This window comes from Gobio gobio, assembly GCF_949357685.1.
Source record: "Gobio gobio genome assembly, chromosome: 13".
In the NCBI taxonomy this organism is placed as follows: domain Eukaryota; kingdom Metazoa; phylum Chordata; class Actinopteri; order Cypriniformes; family Gobionidae; genus Gobio; species Gobio gobio.
This window is the reverse complement of record NC_137106.1, coordinates 4,756,936-4,783,880: the sequence shown is the minus strand read 5'-3', so window position 1 is coordinate 4,783,880 and position 26,945 is coordinate 4,756,936. Positions and strand designations below refer to the sequence as shown.

The 26,945-nt window shown below is 39.9% G+C and overlaps 1 protein-coding gene across 1 annotated transcript in view; it reads right to left on the bottom strand.

Annotated features, from left to right (window-relative positions):
• pak6 (p21 (RAC1) activated kinase 6) overlaps positions 1-5,847 on the bottom strand; it is a gene marked incomplete at both ends in the record, with an annotated part of 42,803 nt that extends 36,956 nt beyond the window's left edge. Inside the window, one exon of the mRNA XM_079832703.1 lies at positions 5,644-5,847. Coding sequence (XP_079688829.1) covers positions 5,644-5,847 — 204 coding nt within the window. The remainder of the gene's footprint in view (positions 1-5,643) is intronic.
• Positions 5,848-26,945: the final 21,098 nt, after the last annotated feature.

The window sequence follows — 26,945 nt, the reverse complement described above, 5'->3', positions numbered from 1 at the left end:
TGTGTGTGTGTGTGTGTGTGTGTGTGTGTGTGTGTGTGTGTGTGTGTGTGTGTGTGTGTGTGTGTGTGTGTGTGTGTGTGTGTGTGTGTGTGTGTGTGTGTGTGTGTGTGTGTGTGTGTGTGTGTGTGTGTGTGTGTGTGTGTGTGTGTGTGCTTATGAATCTTTAGCTCCGCCCACTGCGCGCCTCCACGGACTTGGCTGTTTTCAGAAAGAATCCGTTCAGTGTATCTGTCTTTTATAAATATGATAAACTAAAGACTCTTGGGAGATATGAAGGATCAACACTACTCTACAGATACTCAAGATTAACATGAGACTGGCAGAAACTGTGTGTGTGTGTGTTATGACCCCTTTAAAAAAATCATTCAAAATGCATGTGATTTTACCACCAAACACTCTGACATCACATTCATGAAGTTATTCAGAGCAAGCTGTTCCCTATGAAAGCATATGTTCATGCACTGAAGAGCAGAGATGTTTAGATGTTAGAGAGCTTGGCTCTTTTGCTTGGAGTTGCAGTTTTTACGCCTGAGTCTCACTGTGGTGGCCGACCGCATGCATCATTATTAATTGCCAGCGTGAGGTAATAAATCTTTTCTCCCTCCGAGGATTGAGCTCTGAATCGGTGTTCACAGCAGGGCTGTTAGTTGAGGCCTGTGATAGATAAGAAGCCAGTGTGACAGAGGAAAAAACATGTGTTTCTGAGTGCCGTTAGCTTCCCTCGAGGGGAAACGCACCGCGGCAAAGCCTGGAAAGTAAGTCTCTGAAATAAGATTAAGACCTGTTTTATCTACTTAAATTCAAACCCTGTCCCAAGTGAGGCAAACTTGGGATTGGAACCAACAAAGATGCTTTGCCGACAGGGTGTTGAGATTAAAAGTGCTGGTATAATTATAAGTTAACGGGTCATGTGCATAAATTTTCTGTTAGACCAACAGAATCTTGCAAATATTAGTCTCTGAACAAAGAGTTTAACATTGAACAATATTGCTGAGATGTTAAGGGTTTGATTTCCCAACATGGATTGGAGCATGAATAAATTATGCGGTACAATTCAATAACTCTAATAGATAATTTAAGCTTCATCCACTATGTATCTATCACTAACAAAGCCTTGCAACTAGCTTAGGACATGTTAATTAATGCTAACAACATGTTAGCATCATCCTAATTCATGTTAACAATATTAAAACATGCAAAGTCATGTTTACATTTTAAAACAAGCTTCATCCACTATGTATCTATCTCTAACAAAGCCTTGCAACTAGCTTAGGGCATGCTAATTAATGCTAACAACATGGTAGGATCATCCTAATTCATGTTAACAATATTAAAACATGCAAAGTCATGTTAACATTTTAAAACAAGCTTCATTCACTATGTATCTATCACTAACAAGGCCTTGCAACTAGCTTAGGGCATGCTAATTAATGCTAACAACATGGTAGCATCATCCTAATTCATGTTAACAATATCAAAACATGCAAAGTCATGTTAACATTTTAAAACAAGCTTCATCCACTATGTATCTATCACTAACAAAGCCTTGCAACTAGCTTAGGGCATGCTAATTAATGCTAACAACATGCTAGCATCATCCTAATTCATGTTAACAATATTAAAACATGCAAAGTCATGTTAACGTGTTAAAACATGCAAGCAACATGCTAATTCATGCTCACAAAATGCTAAAGCAAGTTAGCAAACATGCTAATTCATGTTAACAACATACTAAATCACATTAGAAACATGTTAATTCATGCTACCAATGTGCAGCTAAAACATTTTAACAACGTGTTTAATCATGCTAGCAACATGTTAAAACACTTTACTTTCTATGAGTAAAACCTTCAAACTTCAAGCTGTTCAAATGTTATTTTAAACTTCCAGACCTGGCTTGTCAAGCCAACTTCAAAGTTCATCATCAAACTTTACTCGTCTAGCTTACATTTGTGTAGTTGTTTTGTCATTATTGTAAGTTATTTCTTGTGTTGTGATTTTAAGAGCTCATCTTTTTTACTTTTGTTGATTGTTACTGTTCTTGAGGTTTGTGTGTCAACTGTTGAGGTCTATGTACAACCTTTGAACACCACATCCTAGATATCTTTAGCCTGGCTCCGCCCTCCTACGTACTTCCACTCAATTGTCATTTTCCTTCAGTACTCCGTCTGGGACTGCGGTATAGTCTTAGGTTTTCTCCGAACAAATTTTTACCGGTCCAATCAGCGAACAGAGGGAGTGGCTGAGAACGATGACGTTGATGTCGTGCGCTAGTTTGAGTTGTAGTTCAGTAATGGCAGCGGAGAAAAGATGCGAGCGAAGCCAATCGGTCTGTTGTGGCACCGCTACCTAATATCCAGAAGTTATTAAAGCCGGAGCAAGAACAATCTTTGCTGAGTTTTGTTGGTGGCCATGATGTTGTGTCCCGGGAAAAGTTTGATTTTCCAGCTCGCTCCGTTAGTGGTGAAGGAGTTGCTGAAGCCCTGGTAACTGTTTCTCTTGTGCGGTCGGAAGGTATTGTCGTCATTTACAGCGGCTAATCTTATTTTATTGCCGTCCATCTCCCACCACCCGCGTAAAAATCCCTGGCCGAATGACCGACTGCTTTAGACAAACACAAGGTCGTGTCGACTCGTGTGGTCATTTAATTGCTGTCCGAATCCACATTTCTGAGTTTTCAAGAATATATCACTTCAAAATTCACTGTTTATATCCTTTTTGACCCCTGCAGAGCACCGTACGGTTGCACTTTGCTGTCATTTGGATGCATTTCTAGCATTTCTTTAAATGCTGGCAAGTATTTTCAAGAGCGATATATTTCATCACCGCTCAAAAAATAAAAAGAAGAAAAGCACGTAAACATTTGAATTGGGCTGTTATTTACGGCAGCATTCTTATCATACCAAGCATATGTAAGGAATAATTGACGACGGGCTGTTGAATAATTAGAAAAATAATGCACACCCGAGGTGGTGATGCGGTCACGACGCGAAGTGGAGTCAATTATTCCGCTTATACTACGGTTACCAAATCTCAAGACATTGATCCGATGATATATTTAAAGGGATTTGTCCGTTTTTGTACTTAAATCGCTATTGTGAGTAGGACTATTTCTTCCGCATCTCATCCAACGGCTCTTTTGCTGGTTCCGAAACGTTATTTTAAAGCTGGTTGTGGAGGCTTGAGCCACTGATAGCAGACTAATACAGTTATTAATGCAGCGAGTTATTAGAGAGAGAGCGAGAGAGAGAGAGCCTGCGTCTCTTTCAACAGCGTCAACTAATACGGAACTGTAAGAACAGCGCCTTTTATTAATGTTACCTCGCTACCTGCTTTTAAGTTGCTAAACTATTGTCCGTACTGTGTGTGTGCGCGTTTGAGTGAGAGAGCGGGAGAACGGGAGTGATTTGCGTTTCTTACATAAGTAAACGTAATTTTGTGGAAATAAAACATGGAAATAATTTGTCCTTTTTATCTTATTGTTTACTATTTTTATTTGATTGGTCAGTGTCTTTGTGGGTTTTGGTTATTTGCTGTTTTAGGCTGTAAAGACATTTAAAATAACTGAAATCATTTGGCGAAGTGATATGGAACTGTAATGCGGTCAAGAGAGCTGCCTGGAACTACATTCGCTGTGCGTTTCCCAGAAAATAATTGCACACCTCAAAACGTTCATCAGCCAATCAGATTCAAGCATTCAACAGCCCCGTAGTATAAGATATTTTATTTACATCATTCCATCAGTATGAGCAGCGCGTTCCCGATCACAAAACTCTCCCCTCAACCGTGAATAAATCACAATCCGAATGCACGAGTTTTAGGTTTTATCACTGAGATGGCGTGCACCAGAGTTTTGTAAATCTGCCCTCGCTAGTACCCGCAGTGCTTAAAACCGCATCCGACCCGACCCGCTTAAAATAGAACCCGCACCCGCAATAAAATCAGTTTAGCACATCACATTATAGACACACTTACAAAAAAATGTATTGCCAGCATACAGAAGTTATTACACGACCATTAACACAAGGACAACTTCAGCCGAAGCTGTCAAACATGGTTAGCCTATGTGTCCTTATCATCTCTACGAGGCACATTCAGTTCTGTCCCCTTTTAAAAAATACTGTTCGATAGAACTGTGCTTGGTTTGTTACCACAGTTATCTGCGTGCTTCCTCAGCGATGAAGTTCCACATTTGCGGCTATCTTTTCTTCAACTCCTCAAGATCCATCTCGACGACTGCAGTGCAGGCAGATCGCGCGCGATTTGAAACTATTTTATCAACTTGAAATACAGGCAAGGCATATTTTTGTAGATGTGTTCCTAAAAATATGCATATATTTGTGTATATATATTCGTTTGCACGTGACAGAACCGCACCCGTGTCCGACACAGTTAGGATGTTTTTCACCCGTTTCAGCAATATTCGCGGGTCACCCGTCGGGTACCAAACTTGTTTTAAACTTCAACAGAGTACCAGCCTTCAAGGAAGTAAACGCTTGTCAATGGAGGGCGGCTAGACTCTCTGTACAAATGAAATGTAGGAGAGTCTGGAAAGACCAGGCTAAGATATCTTTGCTTTGTAAAGTGAATGCGTCTTCAGAAACTAGTGATGTGAACCTTGTTTTTGAACCTTTGAATCAATTGCTTTCTGTTTCGAAGTGCCTGAAATGCCACATGCTGGTCAGAACAGTAAATACAGCAAAAGACTATAGTAATATATAATAAAATAATAATGTTTCCCAAGCTTTTGGTCACTTGAGCCCAAAAACACCTGCAACTGCAAGTTTTATCTATTAAATGCAGTTAGCAAATCATCTGACACCATTAAATATGAAGTGTCTTGTTAATATGTGTTTTCTGATTTGATTGCAGGGCTTGTTTTGTTTGTTTTATGGAGAGCTTGGATAATCGGCCCAATGAGAGACTATTAACTACAACTCTTCTTTTATTGCACACGTGATTAAAATGTCTACAAATTTATAAAACAGATCTGAGATCAGGTAAAATCCACATAGACACTGGTTCATGGGTTCACAGAGATCATCACCCCCTCGTGGTGAACCATTGCAATTTCAGAACAGTTATAACGAAGCCTCTTTTACTGAAATCATGTGACTTTGGCGGTTTGATACTCACTCCGAATGATTCACAAAGGTTTTGAAGCTTTAAGACAATAGTTGAAAGAACCTAAAAATCTGAATGCAGTCTGCAAGCAATCACATCATTACCACATGGCACAAGCTGATTGGCCAATGCTGATCCTGCAGCCAATGAGATTGCTCAACATTTAAATAGTGTGGTTCAGTGTTTCAGTGTCCTCTGAACCCCTCCACCTCCCCAGCTCCACCTGCCTAGATCTGCTGTGGGATTTCTGATGTATATTTATGCAGCAGCAGATCTTACATCTATTAGCATGTCCTATGCAGTTGCTGATGGTTTGTGGATATGTCAAGTCAAGTCAACTTTATTTATATAGCGCTTTTAACAATGTAGATTGTTTCAAAGCAGCTTTACAGTGTTAAACAGGAAAATAATGCAGCATAATTTTATTCAGCTGTATAGCCATTCTGGAAAAATTTCAAGTATCATACAGTGACAGTGTGGGCTTTAGATATGTCTTAACATACGAGATGTAATTCTGACCTTCTTTGGTTTGAGCTCCACCGGTGTTATCCTGGAAGGGTCCACCATTGGTTTGGGTCTCCGGAGGTTTTCTATTAAACTCTGCCATTGTGTGGGAAGGCCGACGAAGACCCCTCGCTTGGCGTCAAAAGACGTATGAACACGATGCTCGAAGTTCTTCGGTGCCGAAATCTCCGGCCTCTTCTTCTTCTTTTTGCGAAACATTGTCAGATACTACAGCAGAGACCTTTCAAAACACAGAAATATGAAAAAAAATTAGGTAACACTAGAGCTGCGTGATTCTGGAGAAACTGAAAATCATGATTTTCCTCCTAATAAAGAGCTGAATAGAGAACTAAATTTAGTTCTCTAGTGTCATTTGCTAGAGATTCTGACACAATGTTAATTGCTGCAATCTATTTATTATTATTATTATTAATTTGAATTAATTATTTTGAATGATGAATGATTCAATGACTCACTCATAAAGACTTCACTTGTTTCATTACTGGATAATTCAATGTTTTTGAACAAATCTCTTGAATGAATGATTCAATGACTCACTCATAAAGACTTCACTTGCTTCATTACTGGATGAATTAATGTTTTTGAACAAATCTCTTGAATGAATGATTCAATGACTCACTCATAAAGACTTCACTTGTTTCATTACTGGATAATTCAATGTTTTTGAACAAATCTCTTGAATGAATGATTCAATGACTCACTCATAAAGACTTCACTTGCTTCATTACTGGATGAATCAGTGTTTTGAACAAATCTCTTGAATGAATGATTCAATGACTCACTCATAAAGACTTCACTTGTTTCATTACTGGATGAATCAGTGTTTTTGAACGGATCTCTTGAATGAATGATTCAATGACTCACTCATAAAGACTTCACTTGTTTCATTACTGGATCAATCAGTGTTTTTGAACGGATCTCTTGAATGAATGATTCAATGGGCCCTATTTTAACGATCTGAAACGCAAGTGTCAAAGCGTGAAGCGCAAGTAACTTTGTGGGCGGGTCTCGGCGCTGTTGCTATTTTCCCGGCGGGATAAATGGCTCTTGCGCCCGGCGCAAATCTAAAATGGGTTGGTCTGAAGGAGCTTCATTATTCATAGGTGTGGTTTGGGCGTAACGTGAATAAACCAATCGGAGCGTCATCCAACATTCCCTTTAAAAGCAGGTGCGCAAGTTCCATTATGGATTGCTATTATTATGGCGTATTTACCAGGCGCACGCCAGGAGCGGTTCACAGCCGAGGAGACTGATGAGCTTGTAAGAGCAGTGAAAGACAGAGAAGTGAAGTTGTAATGTTGTACATTATGGTAAAGGTGATTTCACAGTCTTTTTTTTTTCAGTCTTTCAGTTTTTCAGTCGATTTTTTTTTCCTGGTTCTTGACGGACAAACCAATTTGTCAGATGTCCTTATATACATATATGTCTTGCCACTATTGGGCAAACAGGTCTTATCCTTAATTATTACAATTAGCCTGAATCATTTGTAAGCTAGATTTATGCCTATTTTTTCACATCTTCGTGGCACACCACAATGATTTCCGTCATCTCATGTGTTAATATTTTTTTAGTGTAACAATTTATGATTTGCAAAAATAACTGTTGCATCTGTGTACATGAGCAAAGTGTATGCGCGTTGTGCACGCTATACATTATGGTCAAGCATGCGCCCTTAAAATAGCATAATGAACAACGCGCAACGCGCCACTGACTTTAGACTAGGTTTTTTCTGGTCAGTGGCGCAATTGTTTAATGGAACAGCAAAATAGCACCAGGGATTGTTTGCGCCGGAACACGCCTCCTTTTTTGCGCTGAACCGCCCAGGGAGCGCAAGTTCATTCACTAGTTTAGCGACGTGCTTCTGTGGAGGGAAAAGCGCGCTTTGCGCGGGTGCAAAATAGGAATGACACATGCGTCGGTGTACAAAGTCAATTGCGCTGGGTGCAAGATAGGGCCCAATGACTCACTCATAAAGACTTCACTTGCTTCATTACTGGATGAATCAGTGTTTTTGAACAAATCTCTTGAATGAATGATTCAATGACTCACTCATAAAGACTTCACTTGCTTCATTACTGGATGAATCAGTGTTTTTGAACAAATCTCTTGTATGAATGATTCAATGACTCACTCATAAAGACTTCACTTTCTTCATTACTGGATGAATCAGTGTTTTTGAACACATCTCTTGAATGAATGATTCAATGACTCACTCATAAAGACTTCACTTGCTTCATTACTGGATGAATCAGTGTTTTTGAACAAATCTCTTGAATGAATGGTTCAGTGACTCACTTATAAATTCTTCACTTGCTTCATTACTGGATGAATCAGTGTTTTTGAACAAATCTCTTGAATGAATGATTCAGTGACTCACTCATAAAGACTTCACTTTCTTTATTAATGGATGAATCAGTGTTTTTGAACACATCTCTTGAATGAATGATTCAATGACTCACTCATAAAGACTTCACTTGCTTCATTACTGGATGAATCAGTGTTTTTGAACAAATCTCTTGAATGAATGATTCAGTGACTCACTCATAAAGACTTCACTTGCTTCATTATTGGATGAATCAGTGTTTTTGAACAAATCTCTTGAATGAATGATTCAATGACACACATTTTTAACAGCATCTTGTCGCTGGCGTAACGATGTAAGTGATACAATATTTGAAGCGTCGAGTTACTTTCAAAAGGTGATTCATAATAATAATACATTATAATACTTCTATTCATTGTTACACAAAAATAATGCATTAAGACACTTCACAAACAACCAATTTCAGATGTATCAAGGAATCTACAAATATTATTATTTATGACGTTTGTGTATATATACAGTATATATATAATACATTACAAAGTATTATGACCACAAGTAAACTGTAACTGTTATTTTTTTTACAAATTGATACTTTAAAATGAATATAGATGCAAATCACCATATATTATTCTATAATTTGCCAGACTTTTGTGTCCAGACTGTAAAGAAAACAACACTGTGGTGATACCATGATATTTCATTTTATACATTTCAATTTGTGTTCCTTTTGTTGCACTAAAACTGCCTCAAATGTGTTGCATTGCCTCAAAGCAAAATAAATATCAAGTCATCTTTGTTCTTAAAATAGAAAGTCTAACACAGACATATCTACTGATTCACTGTCAGCATTTTTAATCAGCAAAGAGAACATTGTCTCTGACATGCACATCTTCTTTTGTCTGCTCCTCCTGTACATCGAAGGCTATTTTGTGCTTGAGAGCACCGCTATCGGCAGCCGTTCGGATGCTCGCATGTGAAATGAAGTATATCTGCTCAATTAGGGCTTACTCATTCTGCCTGCCCTTTAAATGACAGACAGGGAACGATGAAGGCCTCCGGCCCGTGCCTTGGGGTTCAAAGTGCATTAACTTGATAAAAGACCAGAAAGCAGCTGACCTCCTATCACACTGAAGGACTGCACTGAATGACCTCTCTCTCTCTCTCTCTCTCTCTCTCTCTCTCTCTCTCTCTCTCTCTCTCTCTCTCTCTCTCTCTCTCTCTCTCTCTCTCTCTCTCTCTCTCTCTCTCTCTCTCTCTCTCTCTCTCTCTCTCTCTCTCTCTCTCTCTCTCTCTCAGGGAAACTTCCATTCATGCCATTGTCTTCTTGCTGCTGAGCTTTCTGAAAGGAAAGGACAGTGACTGACCCAGTATAGTTTCTTAGTACCTAGTACCTCGTTTTTAGTTTCTAGTTTATTTTTTAAATGTTTAAAATTATTTAATAATTCATAGCATTTAAAGGGGTCACATTCTTCTTCATTACTATTTGTTACAAACATTGTGAAGATGATTGGAGTGCATTTTACAAGACATTTTCAGTGTTTCTACTATATAATTTCAAGTTATTTGCCATTATTTCTTTGTAATATGTGAATATTATATCAAATGTATAGGCGCTGTGTAATATCATTGCGCCGCTGGACTCATGGTACGGCTCACAGCTCTTGATTATTACGCAGGAATGAGAGAATAGTTCCTCGCCATATCAGTCTAGAAAACCACAACTTTTCATTTTCCGTCGGTCTTAGTACACGATGTAACTACAGAAGAGTCAAGTTTTAAATAGGAAAAATATTGAAAGTCTTAGGCCATTTTTGAGCGAGATGCTAACGGTCTAATCAGATTCAATGATCTATGCTAAGCTATGCTAAAAGTGCTACCGCCAGACCCGGAGATCGGCTGAATGGGTTTGAAAACGATAAAACTCAACTGTTCAACTCTAGGGGAGTTGTCTACTCTAAGTCTTAATCTTTTCTGCTGAAAAAGAGACGAGCATGTTATTCTAAGAGCCTGCGAGATGATTGAACAGAGCAGAAACACACCGCGTTCAGCCTGGAGGAGATCGACCCGACACGCCTGGGAAGAGACGAGATGGTTAGTGTGAAAATCGACAAAACCGCTAACCAGCTCTGATTCTCTTTGACTCGACTCGGGCGATGTCAGAGAAGCCCTCAACATGATGCAACGGCATCCAAACCCGTTTTACTGCTGTGACATGACATGTTTCCAAAATGAAACCGGTTATTCAATCAAACAGAAATGTAGCTATAGGGCAAAAATGTGAAAAAAATGGGCCACTCTATTTAATCATTTGTGCGTTTTTATGTCTCCCATGGAATTTTAGGGGAAACATCTGAGACAAGATCGATACTTTAGTGTTACATAACTCCTGAGCAAACTCTTTATAAGCAGCAAAAGTGAATGATCACATCTTCTATTACAAACCGACAATAAACACCATTAACTGATTGTCCTTGAGAATAAATGCTTCTCTAGACGATCTGTGTCTGTTTGCATGAAGGCTCGGGCGAGTATTGATCTGTGTGTGTTAACTGAATCCAGGGACTTCATCTGTCAGTCTGATCCTTAAAACAAAGATCGCTGTGTTGGACATGCAGCGCTTGTGTTTAATAGAACAGAACTGATGTAATCGAGCACATTTCAGCTCAGTATTACTCGTCATTTGCTTTGTCAGTCTGTGTTTAAAGCGTCTGCTCCCTGACAGCCTGTTTTTAAGGGGACCTATTATTCCCCTTTTTACTAGATGTAAGTCTTTGGGTGTCTCCAGAATGGTTCCGAAGTGTCAGCTCAAAACACCCCACAGATCATTTATTATATCATGTTGTAAATGCCCATTTTTGAGCGGATGAAAAAACAAGCTGTTTTTGTGCATGTATCTTTAAATGCAAATTAGCTGCTGCTCCGCCACCTATCCAAAAGAGGCTGTACAGCTCGTGCCTCGGATACTCTGACAAAAACGAAATCATATTTGTCTTATTTGTTAACATTAATTAATGCATTATGTATCATAAACTAACAATGAGTAATATATTTTTTACAGTATTTAAAAACCTTTGAGAATGTTAGTGAATAAAAATGTTTATTGTGCATTATCGAATGTCAACAAATACAAAACTTGATCTTAAAATGTACTAGTAAATGTTGAGATTATATTATAATAACACTGGACTGAACGATCACTATACACTCTTAAAAACAAAGGTTTCAGTTCAAAATACCCCACAGGTCATTTATTATATAATGTTGTAAATGGCCATTTTTTTTGAGTGGAAGCAAAAACTTTTTTGTGCATGTGTCTTTAAATGTAAATTAGCTGCTGCCCCGCCCCCTATCCAGAAGAGGGCGGGGCCTGTACAGCTCGTGCCTCGGATACTCTGCTAAACTGTCTGGTTTTGATGATCATCTCTATCGCGCTCACGTGACACTGCAGTTCTTCATCATCATCAGAGTTTATGATCTATAAACCATATCAGTCTAAACTTCTGAGATATGGTTTTCTGAGCGCACCCACACCTGAAGCACGCAAGGCATCTTCACATTGATTGGTTTGTAAACGGACGTGCGTCTGACGTCAGCGTCTTTGACAAGAATGAAGGAACAGACGCGTATCGCTGTCACTACTGAACATTGCGCATTGCTTGACTATTTCTTTTCGAATTTTTTCGTTTAAAAGTGGACATTTCAAGCTTTCTATACTCATATTTCTCATGTCTGTGAGGCAGTAGCTGCTGAGTTTGGGTTTATTTATGAGACGTGTTCAAGAGCAATACAAGTGATCGCGCCGGCGCCTCCATGTCACGATTATTGTCTGCTATCGCCTATTTGCTGCTTATTTATTAAATCAGATAATTGGCTGATGAAACATTGATTCAAATTAAGATTCAATTCATACAAAACGAAAATCACTTTAAAGAAAGGCTTTCTACAAAACAAAACTGAATGAAGTGGTCAAAATCATTTCTGACCTTCTGTCTTCTGAAATATTGCGCATCTTTTCACTTTTCATAATCAATATAGCCGAGATGAAATTTAAAAATAACATTATAATATTTAAACTTCCTGTAAATGCTCTGAAACTCCGAACCATACAGAAAACGCTTTCACACTAGAAACGAACAAAACCTTTGTTCAGTTTGATCCGGACCGAGACTTCCTCTTTTCATCTGACCAAATTTCGTCTGTATGGTCCGGACCGTGGTCCGAGGTTCACACCTGTAGTTTTGATTTGGACCAAACTGAAAAGTCTGAAAATCCGGACCAAACAAGTTAGGTGTGAAAGGACCCTTAAAGTGACAAAATCACTCACTGCTCTCGACTGAATAACTTTAGTAGCTTTAATAAGAACACATTTCTGACTTGAATGCTGCTGTTAAATGCTATCATGTCCACATTGCTATGATGCTTTCTGAACTGCTGTTTTCTCACCGCTGTCGTTGTTGTGTGTTTAGTTTTTTAATGGGTGAAAAACGCGTAGCACATATTTATCTAAACTCCACTCTCAGAAGCGTAGATGGCTTCAGGATGTCCGCTAACAGGATATCGTCACGTATTTCAACTTCTTTTTACCCCAAAGCGAAGAACGAATAAGAACTTTGCCGTGAGAATATCGGGCCTTAAAGTGAAAAACAATGTATAGATAACATTTTTGTGCTGTATTGAGAACATTATTAAAGACCAGATTGAATAAACAGTACTGGAAGAACGTTTGCTCACAACTTTGAGAGAACATTGGCAGAACGTTCCCTGTTAGCTGGGATTTCGCATGAGGAATCAGATTGGGATTTCCGAGCTTGAAAATTGCTAACTTGTAGCGTTTCAAAATTCTCAATGACACTCGACGCCAACGAGATGTAATCGGATTTCGCATGTCCTTTGGTTTTAATCGGATATCATTATTAAAAGCTGTTCTCAACCTTACTTCATCCAATAATCTCAGCAAAAGCACAATGTAAGCATCAGTCTTAATATTGTCCAGGACTTTATCAAATGTGGATCATAATCCATTTAAACAGTGCAGCTAAAGCAGCAATATCAGCTTTCAAAAAGACTAATCCGTTTTCACTGTCACAGCATTTAATCCAGATTTGATATGATGACAGCGTTTGAGACGCAGCAGTGGCTGGACCGAGTGACCTGAGCAGCTCCAACCAGGAAACAAATCATGTGGAAAAGTCCAATTCTTCTTAATAAAGGTTCTTATTCGTAAGCATCTCTGTGCATGTTCGAGAGAGCATCAAATCCTCTGCGTGTCCCACAAGTCTCAGTTTGAGGGCCATTTGTGTTGGCCTCAGGTAATATAATCCATTATCATTGAGATAACACTCATAGCTATGCTGATGTTCAGCTTTCTGTGATGACAGACTGATGCACTGAACCTCTGGGGATGCAAACTATATACGTATGATGCATTCTCATCTGGGTTATTTTGGCTTTGTATTGTGCAACATGCAGATTTCAAGATGCCACTCATAAAGAGCAATTTATATATTCAATTTATATTTAACGCAATTAACGCAGCATCCGTTTTTCCCGTCTTCCTTCGACTAGTGTAAAATTATATGATCACAAATACACATTTATTGATGCAAATACACACTCTCACACACTCGTGTGCACAGAAAGCAAAAAAATGCACAGAATTAAGTCAAAATGCTCATTTTGTTGAGTGTCCTTGAATGCACAGTCTCAAAAAAGTGAAATAAAGTCTTCACGCGTTTCGCGCGAGTGCTTTACATGTTAAGTCAATGCAAAGATGCGAATAGACATTCTGCAGTGCGATTCACGCAAATAAGGCGGCGCGAATTGAGCATCGAATCACGCGAGTTGAAAAATCTGAACTTTGACGGATATTCGCGCCGCGTTAACCCAGGAGCTTGCTCTAGTAGTTACAACAATGAGGAGAAAATCTGGTTTATATTAATCATATATTAATATCTTGTTCAGACAAGTGTGCATATGATTATCACTGTGATAACATTAAATGACATGAAACACAACCCGGTCTCTTTTTGTTAAATGCAAGTTTATGTTTGATCAATAATACAAAAGTATAAGTAAAAGGTATAAGAAGCTATACATGAAATAAAGCAAACAATTCAGTCAAACATTCAAAGTCAGCGCTAGTCGGCTACAACGGTAACGTAAAGTTAAATAGCCTAAAAGTAAAAAAGTAATGAAACTTCACTTTGCCCTCAGCCTAAACGATTCGCCAGGAAACAAATTATAGATCCATGAGACCAAAGATCGGCCGTTACATCCACACAAGACGAACTATAGCTTGTTTTAGCTTGAAATATAGAATTAAAGGCTGATCTCGCCGGGGTTAATGAGCGCCGCTGATCCACTGGAGCTCACAACTCCACAAACGCCAGATCACATGTTCAAATAGGCACTCTCTTTATAAATAAATCGTTTTTTAAACCAATAAATAGCGTGATTTATTCGCGTCCGGTGTGAACGCACCATTAAAGTGACAGCAGCCTAATGCTGTGTTCACACCCAGTGTTGGGGGTTAACAAGTTACAAAATATATAGTTACGTTATATACATTACACTAAAAACATTGGTAACTACACTACTTTACTAGACAATAGGAACGCACTTTCCTGCGTTACCCAAGCCGTGTTTGCCTGTGTGTAAAGTTCTGATCTGTTTAAGTGCTGCGTGCCTGTGTGTGCCTGTGTGTGTGTGTGCGTGTGCGTGTGCGTGTGCGCGTGCGCGTGCGTGCCTGTGTGTGCGTGCCTGTGTGTGTGTGTGTGTGTGTGTGTGTGTGTGTGTGTGTGTGACTGGAGACGGAGACAGGGGGTTTCGGCCAGTGGCGATATTCACATTACTTTCAGTTTATTGCCAAAAATAGGACAAAAGGACAAAAATATTCGTGTGAAGTGCACTCTATGCCCAGGCGACAAGTGTCTTTCCACTGCTGCCAACTCAACGAGCAACCTGTCTAAGCATTTGTTAGCCCAGCATGGCAATACAAAACTTGTGGCGAAAGATCGTGCTCGCCGGTCATTTGAAGGAGTCACTCGAGCAGCCGACCCCGCCTAAACAAGCAAAGTTTTTCTCAAGTCTTTGAGCGCAGCAGGTAACACGAACAGAAATGAACAGGCTAGTTGCAGGGGTCACTGTAGAAGACATGCTTCCCCTGTCGACCACTGAATCGCCCAGGTTTAGAAAAATACATGGCGTGAATTTTCAATTTATTTAATTAATTGCATTTTCTGTTTCCTTTTTATGGGCTTGAGTGCATTTCTGTTTTAATTTTTGGGGATAAAGTTACCTTTTATGTTAATATTTTTCATTTACCACTTAGCCATGAATCTCATAAAAAGCTGATTTTGTTCTCAGGAGAAGAGTTTTGTTCTCATGTTTCCCAAAGCCTGCGCTTTGAGTGTTGCACAAACTTGTGTGTTGACCCCATTTTAAAATGACCCCACCATAGCCTCCTTTATCCTGTTGTTTGTGCATTTTACCTTGATACATACACTCTAAAAAATGTTGCTATATGCCACTAAAAGTGGTTCTTGGCTCGTATTTATAGGGGAACCGCTTTTGGTGCTATATAGCACCATATCTTAACAGGTTCTGTATATGTAGCAGTGCTATATAGCACCTCAGCCAAAGAACCGGTGAAGAACCACTGAAGCACCAAGATTTGGTGCTATACAGCACTTAAAGTGGGTCCATATGATTACGAGCCAAAAAAACACTTTTAGTGCCATATAGCACCATTTATTTAGAGTGTATTTCTTTGTGCAGACAGTTGTTCTTTCATATGGTTTTACATGCCATTTTGTATACAGTGATGATAGGGCTATGATGTTTGTCCTTGTATCTACACGGTAAATGAAGAAACGGGAAAGTAAAGTAATAAGCAGTGATGTTACTTTTCAAATGCAGTAGGTAGTAAAGTAATCTAACTAGTAACTAATTACTTTTTTTGAGTAACTACCCCAACACTGTTCACACCGAACGCTAATTGAGCGTCAAAGTTGCGTCTAGTTGGACTCTTGAACATTTTGAATCCACTCGCGTATAAAGCGAGCATTTGAAGCGAAATAGCGTTTGAGCCGACATACGCTTCTTGTGGGAGGGGCAAGTGCTAGGCGGTTGTCTGTTTGCAAGATGGCTGATGTTGACTGAGCATTCATCAAGAGAGTCACCGCTCTGTATCACATACGTGTGTGTGTGTGTATATACACTCACCTAAAGGATTATTAGGAACACACACTAATACTGTGTTTGACCCCCTTTCGCCTTCAGAACTGCCTTAATTCTACGTGGCATTGATTCAACAAGGTGCTGAAAGCATTCTTTAGAAATGTTGGCCCATATTGATAGGAGAGCATCTTGCAGTTGATGGAGATTTGTGGGATGCACATCCAGGGCACGAAGCTCCTGTTCCACCACATCCCAAAGATGCTCTATTGGGTTGAGATCTGGTGACTGTGGCGGCCATTTTAGTCCAGTGAACTCATTGTCATGTTCAAGAAACCAATTTGAAATGATTGGAGCTTTGTGACGGTGCATTATCCTGCTGGAAGTAGCCATCAGAGGATGGGGACATGGTGCTCATAAAGGGATGGACATGGTCAGAAACAATGCTCAGGTAGCCCATGCCCAATTGGCTCTAAGGGGCCTAAAGTGTGCCAAGAAAATATCCCCCACACCATTACACCACCACCACCAGCCTGCACAGTGGTAACAAGGCATGATGGATCCATGTTCTCATTCTGTTTACGCCAAATTCTGACTCTACCATCTGAATGTCTCAACAGAAATCGAGACTCATCAGACCAGGCAACATTTTTCCAGTCTTCAACTGTCCAATTTTGGTGAGCTTGTGCAAATTGTAGCCTCTTTTTCCTATTTGTAGTGGAGATGAGTGGTACCCGGTGGGGTCTTCTGCTGTTGTAGCCCATCCGCCTCAAGGTTGTGTGTGTTGTGGCTTCACAAATGCTTTGCTGCATACCTCGGTTGTAACGAGTGGTTATTTCAGTCAAAGTTGCTCTTCTATCAGCTTGAATCAGTCGGCCCATTCTCCTCTGACCTCTAGCATCAACAAGGCATTTTCACCCACAGGACTGCCGCATACTGGATGTTTTTCCCTTTTCACACCATTCTTTGTAAACCCTAGAAATGGTTGTGCGTGAAAATCCCAGTAACGGAGCAGATTGTGAAATACTCAGACCGGCCCGTCTGGCACCAACAACCATGCCACACTCAAAATGTCTTAAATCCCCTTTCTTTCCCATTCCGACATTCAGTGTGGAGTTCAGGAGATTGTCTTGACCAGGACCACACCCCTAAATGCATTGAAGCAACTGCCATGTGATTGGTTGATTAGATAATTGCATTAATGAGAAATTGAACAGGTGTTCCTAATAATCCTTTAGATAAGTGTATATGTGTCCAGACTCTCTGATATAAGTGCATGTAAAACTTAAATTGAATCTGAGGTGTTAATGCATAGCACACAACATGTATATATGCGATACAGGATTCAAAGATAAGAAAGATACTGTGCTCATGGCTTTGAGTGTTTTATTAATTTATGTCAACAGTAGTGTTACACACACAGTCTGGGGCTCTCAACAGAACACACGCCTCTTCACCGATCCAATTTTGGACGAGCGCTCGGCTTTTATGCAATAATTGTGTCAGGTTTTTCACTGTGGGGGTGAGACGCGAGCTAATCCTCTTTTTGTGTTTGTCAATAGAGGAAAATCATCACAGGTCGCATGTTTGAGATGATGAAAGTGTGTGTGTGTGTGTGTGTGTGTGTGTGTGTGTGTGTGTGTGTGTGTGTGTGTGTGTGTGTGTGTGTGTGTGTGTGTGTGTGTGTGTGTGTGTGTGTGTGTGTGTGTGTGTGTGTGTGTGTGTGTGTGTGTGTGTGTGTGTGTGTGTGTGTGTGTGTGTGTGTGTGCGCGCCTGCAGTGCAGTACGCCGAATCCTGCGCTCGGCTCATTATAGTTTGTGTACTGCGTCCTCTCTGTGGCTCAAACTGTAGAACAAAGCCTCGCCAAGGTCATGGGAATCTATAATGCACAGCTTTGCATCAAAGTATCTGCCATATGCATGAATGTAAATCCTCTCACAGATGCTTTAAAATCAAACATAAATAATAAAATATATACTGAGTCTGTTCGAAAAGTGCTCAAATAAAGCTACAGAATGCATGAACATGCTCTGCAAATCTGTTAAGCATCTCACTTATCTCATAACGTACTGGAAGAGTAAGCAGCATAATCATTTTAAAGGTGCAGTACGTAATTTCTGAGAAACACCAGCACAACACACATGTAGCCAATGGGTGTGTCCATTAATGACGGGAGGGGGGGAGTGAGCCAATCAGCAGTAGGGGGCGTGTCCACTCATGATGGGGGAGAGAAGAGTGAGCCAATCAGCACTAGGGGGCGTGTCCACTTATTACAGGGGAGAGAGAGTGAGCCAATCAGCGGTAGGGGGCATGTCCAATCATGACAGGGGAGATAAGAGTGAGCCAATCAGCAGTAGGGGGCATGTCCACTCATGATGGGGGAGATAAGAGTGAGCCAATCAGCATTAGGGGGCGTGTCCACTCATGATGGGGGAGATAAGAGTGAGCCAATCAGCAGTAGGGGGCGTGTCCACTTATTACAGGGGAGAGAGAGTGAGCCAATCAGCAGTAGGGGGCATGTCCACTCATGATGGGGGAGATAAGAGTGAGCCAATCAGCATTAGGGGGCGTGTCCACTCATGATGGGGGAGATAAGAGTGAGCCAATCAGCAGTAGGGGGCGTGTCCACTTATTACAGGGGAGAGAGAGTGAGCCAATCAGCAGTAGGGGGCATGTCCACTCATGATGGGGGAGATAAGAGTGAGCCAATCAGCAGTTGGGGGTGTGTCCACTCATGATGGGGGAGATAAGAGTGAGCCAATCAGCAGTTGGGGGTGTGTCCACTCATGATGGGGGAGATAAGAGTGAGCCAATCAGCAGTAGGGGGCGTGTCCACTCATGATGGGGGGAGATAAGAGTGAGCCAATCAGCAGTTAAGGGTTTGTCCACTTATGATGGGGGAAGAGAGATAGTGGGCCAATCAGCGGTAGCGGGCGTGTCCACTTAATGAGGGGAGGGGAGGGGGGGGTTAGAGGAGAGCGAGTGAGCCAATCAGCAGTAGGGGGAGTGTCCACTTATTACAGGGGAGGAGAGAGAGTGAACCAATCAGTGGTAGGGGGCGTGTCCACTCATGATGGGGGAGATAAGAGTGAGCCAATCAGCAGTTGGGGGTTTATCAACTTATGGTGGGGGAAGAGAGATAGTGGGCCAATCAGTGGTAGGGGGCGTGTCCACTTAATGAGGGGGGGGGTTAGAGGAGAGCGAGTAAGCCGATCAGCAATAGGGGGCATGTCCAATCATTACAGGGGAGAGCGAGTGAGCCAATCAGAAAATAGGGGGTGTGTCCACTTATGAAGCGGAAGGGGGGGGGGGTTAGAGGAGAGATTGAGGAGATTTGAAGAAAGACTGTAGACCCGCATTAATATTAGAATAGCTTTCTAGCACTGGAGAGACCTAAGCGGGAAGGCCTGAAGATGGACGCAGAGGTTGTGTTGTTTTCATACGCGAGTAACATTGGTTTTGCTGTTTCTCAGAACCGAGATATGATGTTGCTGTAATGTTGGCTATAGTAACAGGGTAGTTTTGAGTGTCAGTGTTTGTCTGGAGCTGCTGGCGACTAACATCCAACTTTTGCTTATATGTACTCTTGTGTCCTCTATGTTCATCTTTTGTTCTTTCTTGCGTTCGTTCATCATCTTTTTGCTTGTCGTAAGCTGGAAACATCCACTCTGTGCATTTTGGGGGCGGAGCAATGAGGGCAGGGCCGTGTTTGATTGGGTTGATATCAACAGTGTTTCTCAGAAATCGCTTACTGCACTTTTAAAACATGCAGTATTTTATTAATGCACCGTCTGTTTCTCATTGAGGAATCTTTCTGTATTGCTCTTGTCCAAACCACCCAAACAGCAGAAGATCTAAACTGGCAGAGAATAACATTTACAGCTTTATTTTTATCACATTCTAACAGCTGACTTGCAAATAATCTGTGCTATTTTCTATCCTGTAATTACTGCTCTCTCGACATCACAAACCGTGTAATGTGTGAGATAAGAACGAGTCAGACAACACTTGCATTGTGAAATGTTCCTCTTAGAAGAGACAAAAGCCTTTTTGATATTTTAGAAATGACATGAACTCAAAGGCCAAAAGTGATGTCCGGAGAGGATGTTGGGTTTTAATGACCCTACAAGTTTGATTAAACCATCAAAATAACGAGATATGAGGGAAGAACAAACCACTGAACTTGGTTAAAGAGCACCTATCATGGAATTTTGAAATTTACCTTTCATGTAGTGTGTAACATAGATCTAAGTGAACAAAAACATCCTGCATAGTTTGAAATATGACAGTGCACCGTATATATAGTTATTTTCTTTCAAAAGTAAGAGTCGACTCTGAGTCATTTTTAAGAATCGTTAGAAGACCGAAGCTTTTTCTCTGACTAGATGACGTCAACTTGTCAAGTTATTTGAATACGATACGCCCACTTATTGCGCTCCAAGACGCCAGTGAAAACTAGAAAACATCATGGCGACGAGACGCTGTGTTCTGAAGTGCGACTCAAAAGCAAACTTTTTTCATCTGCCCAAGGATGAGCATTTGAAGACTGAGTGGCTTGAAGACAAACCATACATCGTCGCGATTGTGTGTTTATTAGTCGTCAAATGTATGTTTCGCGATCTCAGGAAGCTTTTATTATGGACTTTTATTATGGCACATGGTTCTTCTTCGTCTGTCTGTACCATATGGACCACATGTGCACAGAGCGCCCTCCGGCTGCCAGTATGAATTGAAAACAACACATAAGAGACTCAATCGCTCATGATTAGGCTATTTCTGCCCATTTTGAGGAAGTATTGAATAAAAAATACTCCTCTGTTTAGAAATTTGACACAGACATATGAGAATCTATCAATATGTCTCCTCATCTGCACACTTTTGAACTAAAAGCCCTGAGGGATGTTGATTTGTCGCGAGTCTTCGTGAGGAGTCTTTTTTGTGAATGAGATCAGCTGAGGCTCATATTACAATCAAACAGTACCGACGCGGTTTTCATATTCATAACTCCTGACACATATTAACAAATTACTGTCACTATAAGACTTTGATGGGCGTTCCGTTTCCGAAAATATCTGCACAGACTAAACCAATCACAACTGACTGGGTCATCGGACCAATCACCGCAGATTAGCGTCACGTAAAGGCGGGGTTTTGAAAAGTGAATCACTAAAGGAATCATTTGAGAATCGCTGTCAAAACAGGTAAAAATAAATGCATATTATAAGAAAACTAAAGTCTTTTTTGTCATTGCATGCATGCAAAACTGTTGTTGGGGACTTCTAAAACAATATTTGGAACATTTTAAATGCCATGATAGGTGCTCTTTAAGGCAAACTACAGCAGGTTTTATTTTGCTATGCACAAAGAAAGAGCATATAAAACAAAAAGCTCACGGAAAAAAAATCAGTTATTAATATTTAATTCTGTTTGCATGCGTTCATAATTTCTATGCATGATATGCTGGCCAATGAAGCACAAATTGGCATGTTTCATTGCGGCATTATCACAAATAAAGCGATTGACTCCAAGCTTAAGATGTCAGTTTCCATCACTTTTGGCCACTTTGAGTTCTTGAAAAGTTCAAACCTGAGAAGTGGATACACTGAGTATTTCAGCCTGAGCTTCGAGAGAGATTTTGTGTTTGACAGTGAACGTTTGACAGAACAAATCCCAGATCCTTACATTTGCCCATTTTTCCTGCTTCTAACACATCAACTCTGAGGACAAAATGTTCACTTGCTGCCTAATATATCCCACCCACTAACAAGAGATGAAGAGATCATCAGTGTTACTCACTTCACCGTTCACCGTTGGTCATAATGTTGTGCCTGATCGGCCTGACTCATTTGATCAGACACAAAATTGGATTAAAATGCAATAGGAAAAAAGCGTGATGCTACTCACTGAATGCATGCAACATATTGAGGTCATGTGACAGATGTACGCATGGGCATGAACTCAGTGTCCTCTTTTCAGATGATCAGCACCGCTGGATGAACATCCCTCACACTACATTCTCCAAAAGACATCGCTTATCTTTCCTCTTGCCTTTAGTTCACTTCTATAAAGACAAAATGTATCATTTTTAGGATTACTAGCTAATAACAAATAACACCTAACCTTAAAACACTAGGAGCGCTGTAGTAAGAGTTAAGGTGCGTCCCAATTCACACTTTCACATTTACAATAATTTGTCATATTATTGACATTTTATCTAATAATTATGACTACCATGTCGTATTTTCGACTTTTTGTCTCACTATTATGACTTTTAAAATCATTTGTTTGACTTTTTATCTAATAGTGAGGACATTTCAAATCATATTTTCAACATTTTATCTTATAATCATGACTAGCATGTCGTATTTTTTACTTTTTATCTGATAGTGAGGACATTTAAAATCATATTTTCAACATTTTATCTTATAATTATGACTAGCATGTCGTATTTTCGACTTTTTATTTCACTATTATGACTTTTAAAATCATATTTTTGACTTTTGATCTAATAATGAGGACATTTAAAATCATATTTTCAACATTTTATCTTCTAATTATGACTAGCATGTCGTATTTTCGACTTATGTCACTATTATGACTTTTAAAATCATATTTTTGACTTTTTATCTAATAATGAGGACATTTAAAATCATATTTTCAACATTTTATGTATGTAATGCCTTGCATTTTTATGTAACTGTGTGATTATGATTCTGGCAACATTACAGGTCAGAAGTCATATTAGATTGGAATATTTATATCTGCTTGGAAGAAACATTATTTTTATTATATTAGATAAAGATCCATAGGGGAAAAAAGGTTCTATTTAGAACCCTTCATGCCAATTGTGTGTGTGTGTGTGTGTGTGTGTGTGTGTGTGTGTGTGTGTGTGTGTGTGTGTGTGTGTGTGTGTGTGTGTGTGTGTGTGTGTGTGTGTGTGTGTGTGTGTGTGTGTGTGTGTGTGTGTGTGTGTGTGTGTGTGTGTGTGTGTGTGTGTGTGTGTGTGTGTGTGTGTGTGTGCGCATTATAAGAGTATTTTAATGCATTAATTATGCTTTATAATGCACTGTATGATCTCATGAATAATTGCAACCACAGTTATAATACATTATTATACTGCTCTATTCATCGTTACACCTTTAGAAAGTATAATCCATTAAAAAACCTGACAAACAACCAGTTTCACATGTAACAAGGAATCTGCATTTACAATTGAAGAGCTGTAATGCATTATAACATACATTATGAACACCTTTATAATGCATCAATACCAAAAGGCTACCAAAAAATTTGCCATTTTGTTTTTTTCTAGGAATAAAGTAGCTGCTTAATTCATAAAATGTCATTTAAAAATTAAAACCAAATTAATTAATTAAAACCGAATCCATAAAACGATCCCATGATGGGAACTTGGGGATCCCATGGGAATATATGAATCCTTTAAGGTTCTAATTAGAATCTTTTCTCTATGAGTGCAGAAGCTTTCTTGGAATTTTGCCGTCTGCTTGTTCCAAATCCCAAACCAGGATATATTTGTGTGGCCGTTTGCCATGAAGATCTGTCAGTTTATTTTCTGTTGTTTCTACCACCTCGTTCTCCAGGGAACGCTTGGACTCAGTCCCGAGCAGAATCCAATCCCCTGTTCCCCGTTCATGTTTGAGATCGTTTGTCAGTCCCATCACAGTAACGGCAGTGAAGTGAAGCGTGAAGCAGGACTTCAGATGGGATATGACTGACCCTAAATGCCTGAGCCGCGTGTCGTCTGTCCTCATACACATCTATATCTGTCACCCCTGAAGAGTGCACAAACACTACCATCACATCAGAGCTCAGGAACGGGTTAGTGCTTTGAAAGGGAATAGTTGATAGTTGACATCAAAAATGCTTACATTTGGTTCTGTTCTGTTCTTGAAAAACATATTTTTATGTCTGTTTAGTTCCTGTCTCTATGAAGCCCCTCCTTCTGAAAAGCACACTGTGCTCTGATTGGTCGGCTGGATCAGTGTGTTGTGATTGGTTAAGTGTGTCTAGTCCCTTACCATAGCCACCAGTCTCAACACACTACTAACTAACTCAACTCTTGCCCATTTATTCTGCGTATTAATTATTATAATGAAGAATATTGTGACGTGTTTGTTCCCGGAAGAAACTCAAGACTACAATGGAGGCATTTCAGGGAGTTTAGAAACACTGACACTGATATAGATAAGAGCTCAAACAGCAATATTACACACTAAAGACAAATCGGTCCTCTTTAAATATCTCTCATCCCAGAGAGAAATATCTGCAACAGCGTTGGGCTGTTTCTGGCGTTTGTGTGGCTCACTGTCTAATAAGATCAGTTCACATGATCGCTCGAGTAGGAAGGAGAATAAACACAGTCTGACAGCAGCAAACGGCCCAGTTTTGAGCAGCAGCCGCCCATGAGGACCTTCACTTCAAAACATGTGTCACGAGAAGCACTCAAAACAACATCCAAGCTCTGATATCTCACCTCAACCAGATCAAGACGACATGTTTACTTGCACAGCTCTAGACCAAATAGCAAATTCTACAAATGTCCTATTTATATGAACCCTGAACACTGCAGTCTGATGAAAGATGTATGCAATATTAAATCTGATATTTTTGCTCATTAATTCTGTTCAGGCAAAAAAACTAAATTGAATCCAAACTAGAGGTGTTTCGCATTTCGTGGAAGGAAAGTGTTATTGCAGGGCTCGACATTAAGCCGGTTCACACGCTTGTCCTTCGGTCATTCACTTGTCCGAGTAAAAAATGTGCTTGTCCGGATTTTTTTCATAAATATAATTATTCTGAAGCAATATTCTCACCAGTGTTCAATCAGCTTTGAAATATTTATATATGCATATTTGTGATATTTTTACCTTTTTATAAAGGGCATTTTTCCATAATCTTATTAAATATAGGCTACACTCTAAAAAAAAAAAAGGTTCTATATTGCACCAAAAATGGTTCTTGGCTCGTAATCATAGGGGAACCTTTTTTAGTGCTATATAGCACCAATTTTGGTGCTTCAGTGGTTCTTCAGCGGTTCTTTGACTAAGACCTCTGAAGAACCGCTGAAGAACCACTGAAGCACCAAAATTGGTGCTATATAGCACTAAAAAAGGTTCCCCTATGATTACGAGCCTTTTTTTTTTAGAGTGTATGCTTCAGCTTTCCTTTTATATTCTTAAATTTGATCTATAAATAAAATTAGAATAAGACATTATAGGCTGTGACCAATCAAATTAAATCATTTACACTTTTTTACAAACTGCATTAAATAATGTTATGAGATTATTTTAAATATTTTTCAATGTACAAATAAGAAAATGTTGGAAAGATGAAACTAAACCACCAGTAGGTGGCAGCATGTGACCGTCTGAATGAGTCATTGAGTCGATTCAGTGAAACGGCTGATTCATTCAAGAATCTGGCGGTCGTTTACTTTACTGTCTATGGTCGTTTATGAATAGGTCATTGAATCTTTGATTCAACCGCTTAATTAATTCAAATGCTGAATCATTCAGTAATACACTGTTGCTGTGAAATGCGTTACGGTTCTGCTGTGATATTTGTTTGGAACTATTTTCGCTGCTGAAATAGAAAAACAGTCCATATTGCATTTAAAATGTAAGTGACTTAGTTAATTAATTGTTTATGGAACTGGCGTATGAAATCAGTCATTTTCAGTCGTGATGGTGTTCAGGAAAACAACACTCTTGTTAGTGTGATGTTGCTTAACTGTATCATTTGTTATAAAAATAAAAACTACACAATTTTTAACTGTGTATGTTAACTGAGTTTCTTTGTGTGAGCTGCGATCATTTGTTCGATCATTTGATCATTTTCTCCTCATGAGGCTGTGCGAGCCTCAACAGCTCAACCTTGTTGACATCAGTTCGTTTTATATTATTATCCACTATCGATCTCCACTTACACTGAATGCAGAATCATTATTGCACTTTGGTGATTCCCTGGTTATTTTTTGTTTTGACATTTTACTCAGGATACTTGTCCGTCGGGCAAGTAAAATTATTTTTCACTTGCCCCTTCAAAAAATCCACTTGTCCCGGACAAGCGTTAATGTCGAACCCTGGTTATTGCATAAAGTGCTAGATCTATCGACTTCTCGACTCTCTTATGGTGCGTTCACACCGGACACTTGAACATTTTGAGTTTACTCGCTTCATTCGCGCGTGACATTCACTTCACAACAGATGCGAATTCGCCTCACGGGCGGGGCTTCTGCCAGCGGCTCGTCTCGTTGAGAAATGGCTGACATGGGCTGTGTTTACACATCTTTTTTGTGAAAATACTACTGTTAATGTGTGACAAAATGTAGTTTTTAAGACTTTTCAGGCGATAATGTAGTGGTTTAAAGCTCAAATCTGTGGTTTATTTATAAAGAGAGCTCCTCTCTGAACATGTGATCTGGTGTGTGTGCTATTGAACAAGTGATCTGGTGTGAGCTCCAGCGGATCAGCAGCGCTCATTAACCCCGGTGAGAGCAGCCTTTCCTGGGCCAGTCCGTCTGCCGCTGGCTCTGATGTCTCTGTGGCATCAATAGTAACGCAACGTTCGTCACGGTTCTTAGAAGGCTCGTCAGTCGAACCAACTCCAAACTGGCACTAGCACTGGCTCTGAAATAGCACCCAGTTCATTATGGTGGAAAAGGGGTAATATAGTGGAACCACTTTAAGTGCAGTATAGCACCAAATCTTGGTGCTTCAGTGGTTCTTCAGCAGTTCTTCACCGGTTCTTTGGCTGAGGTGCTATATAGCACCG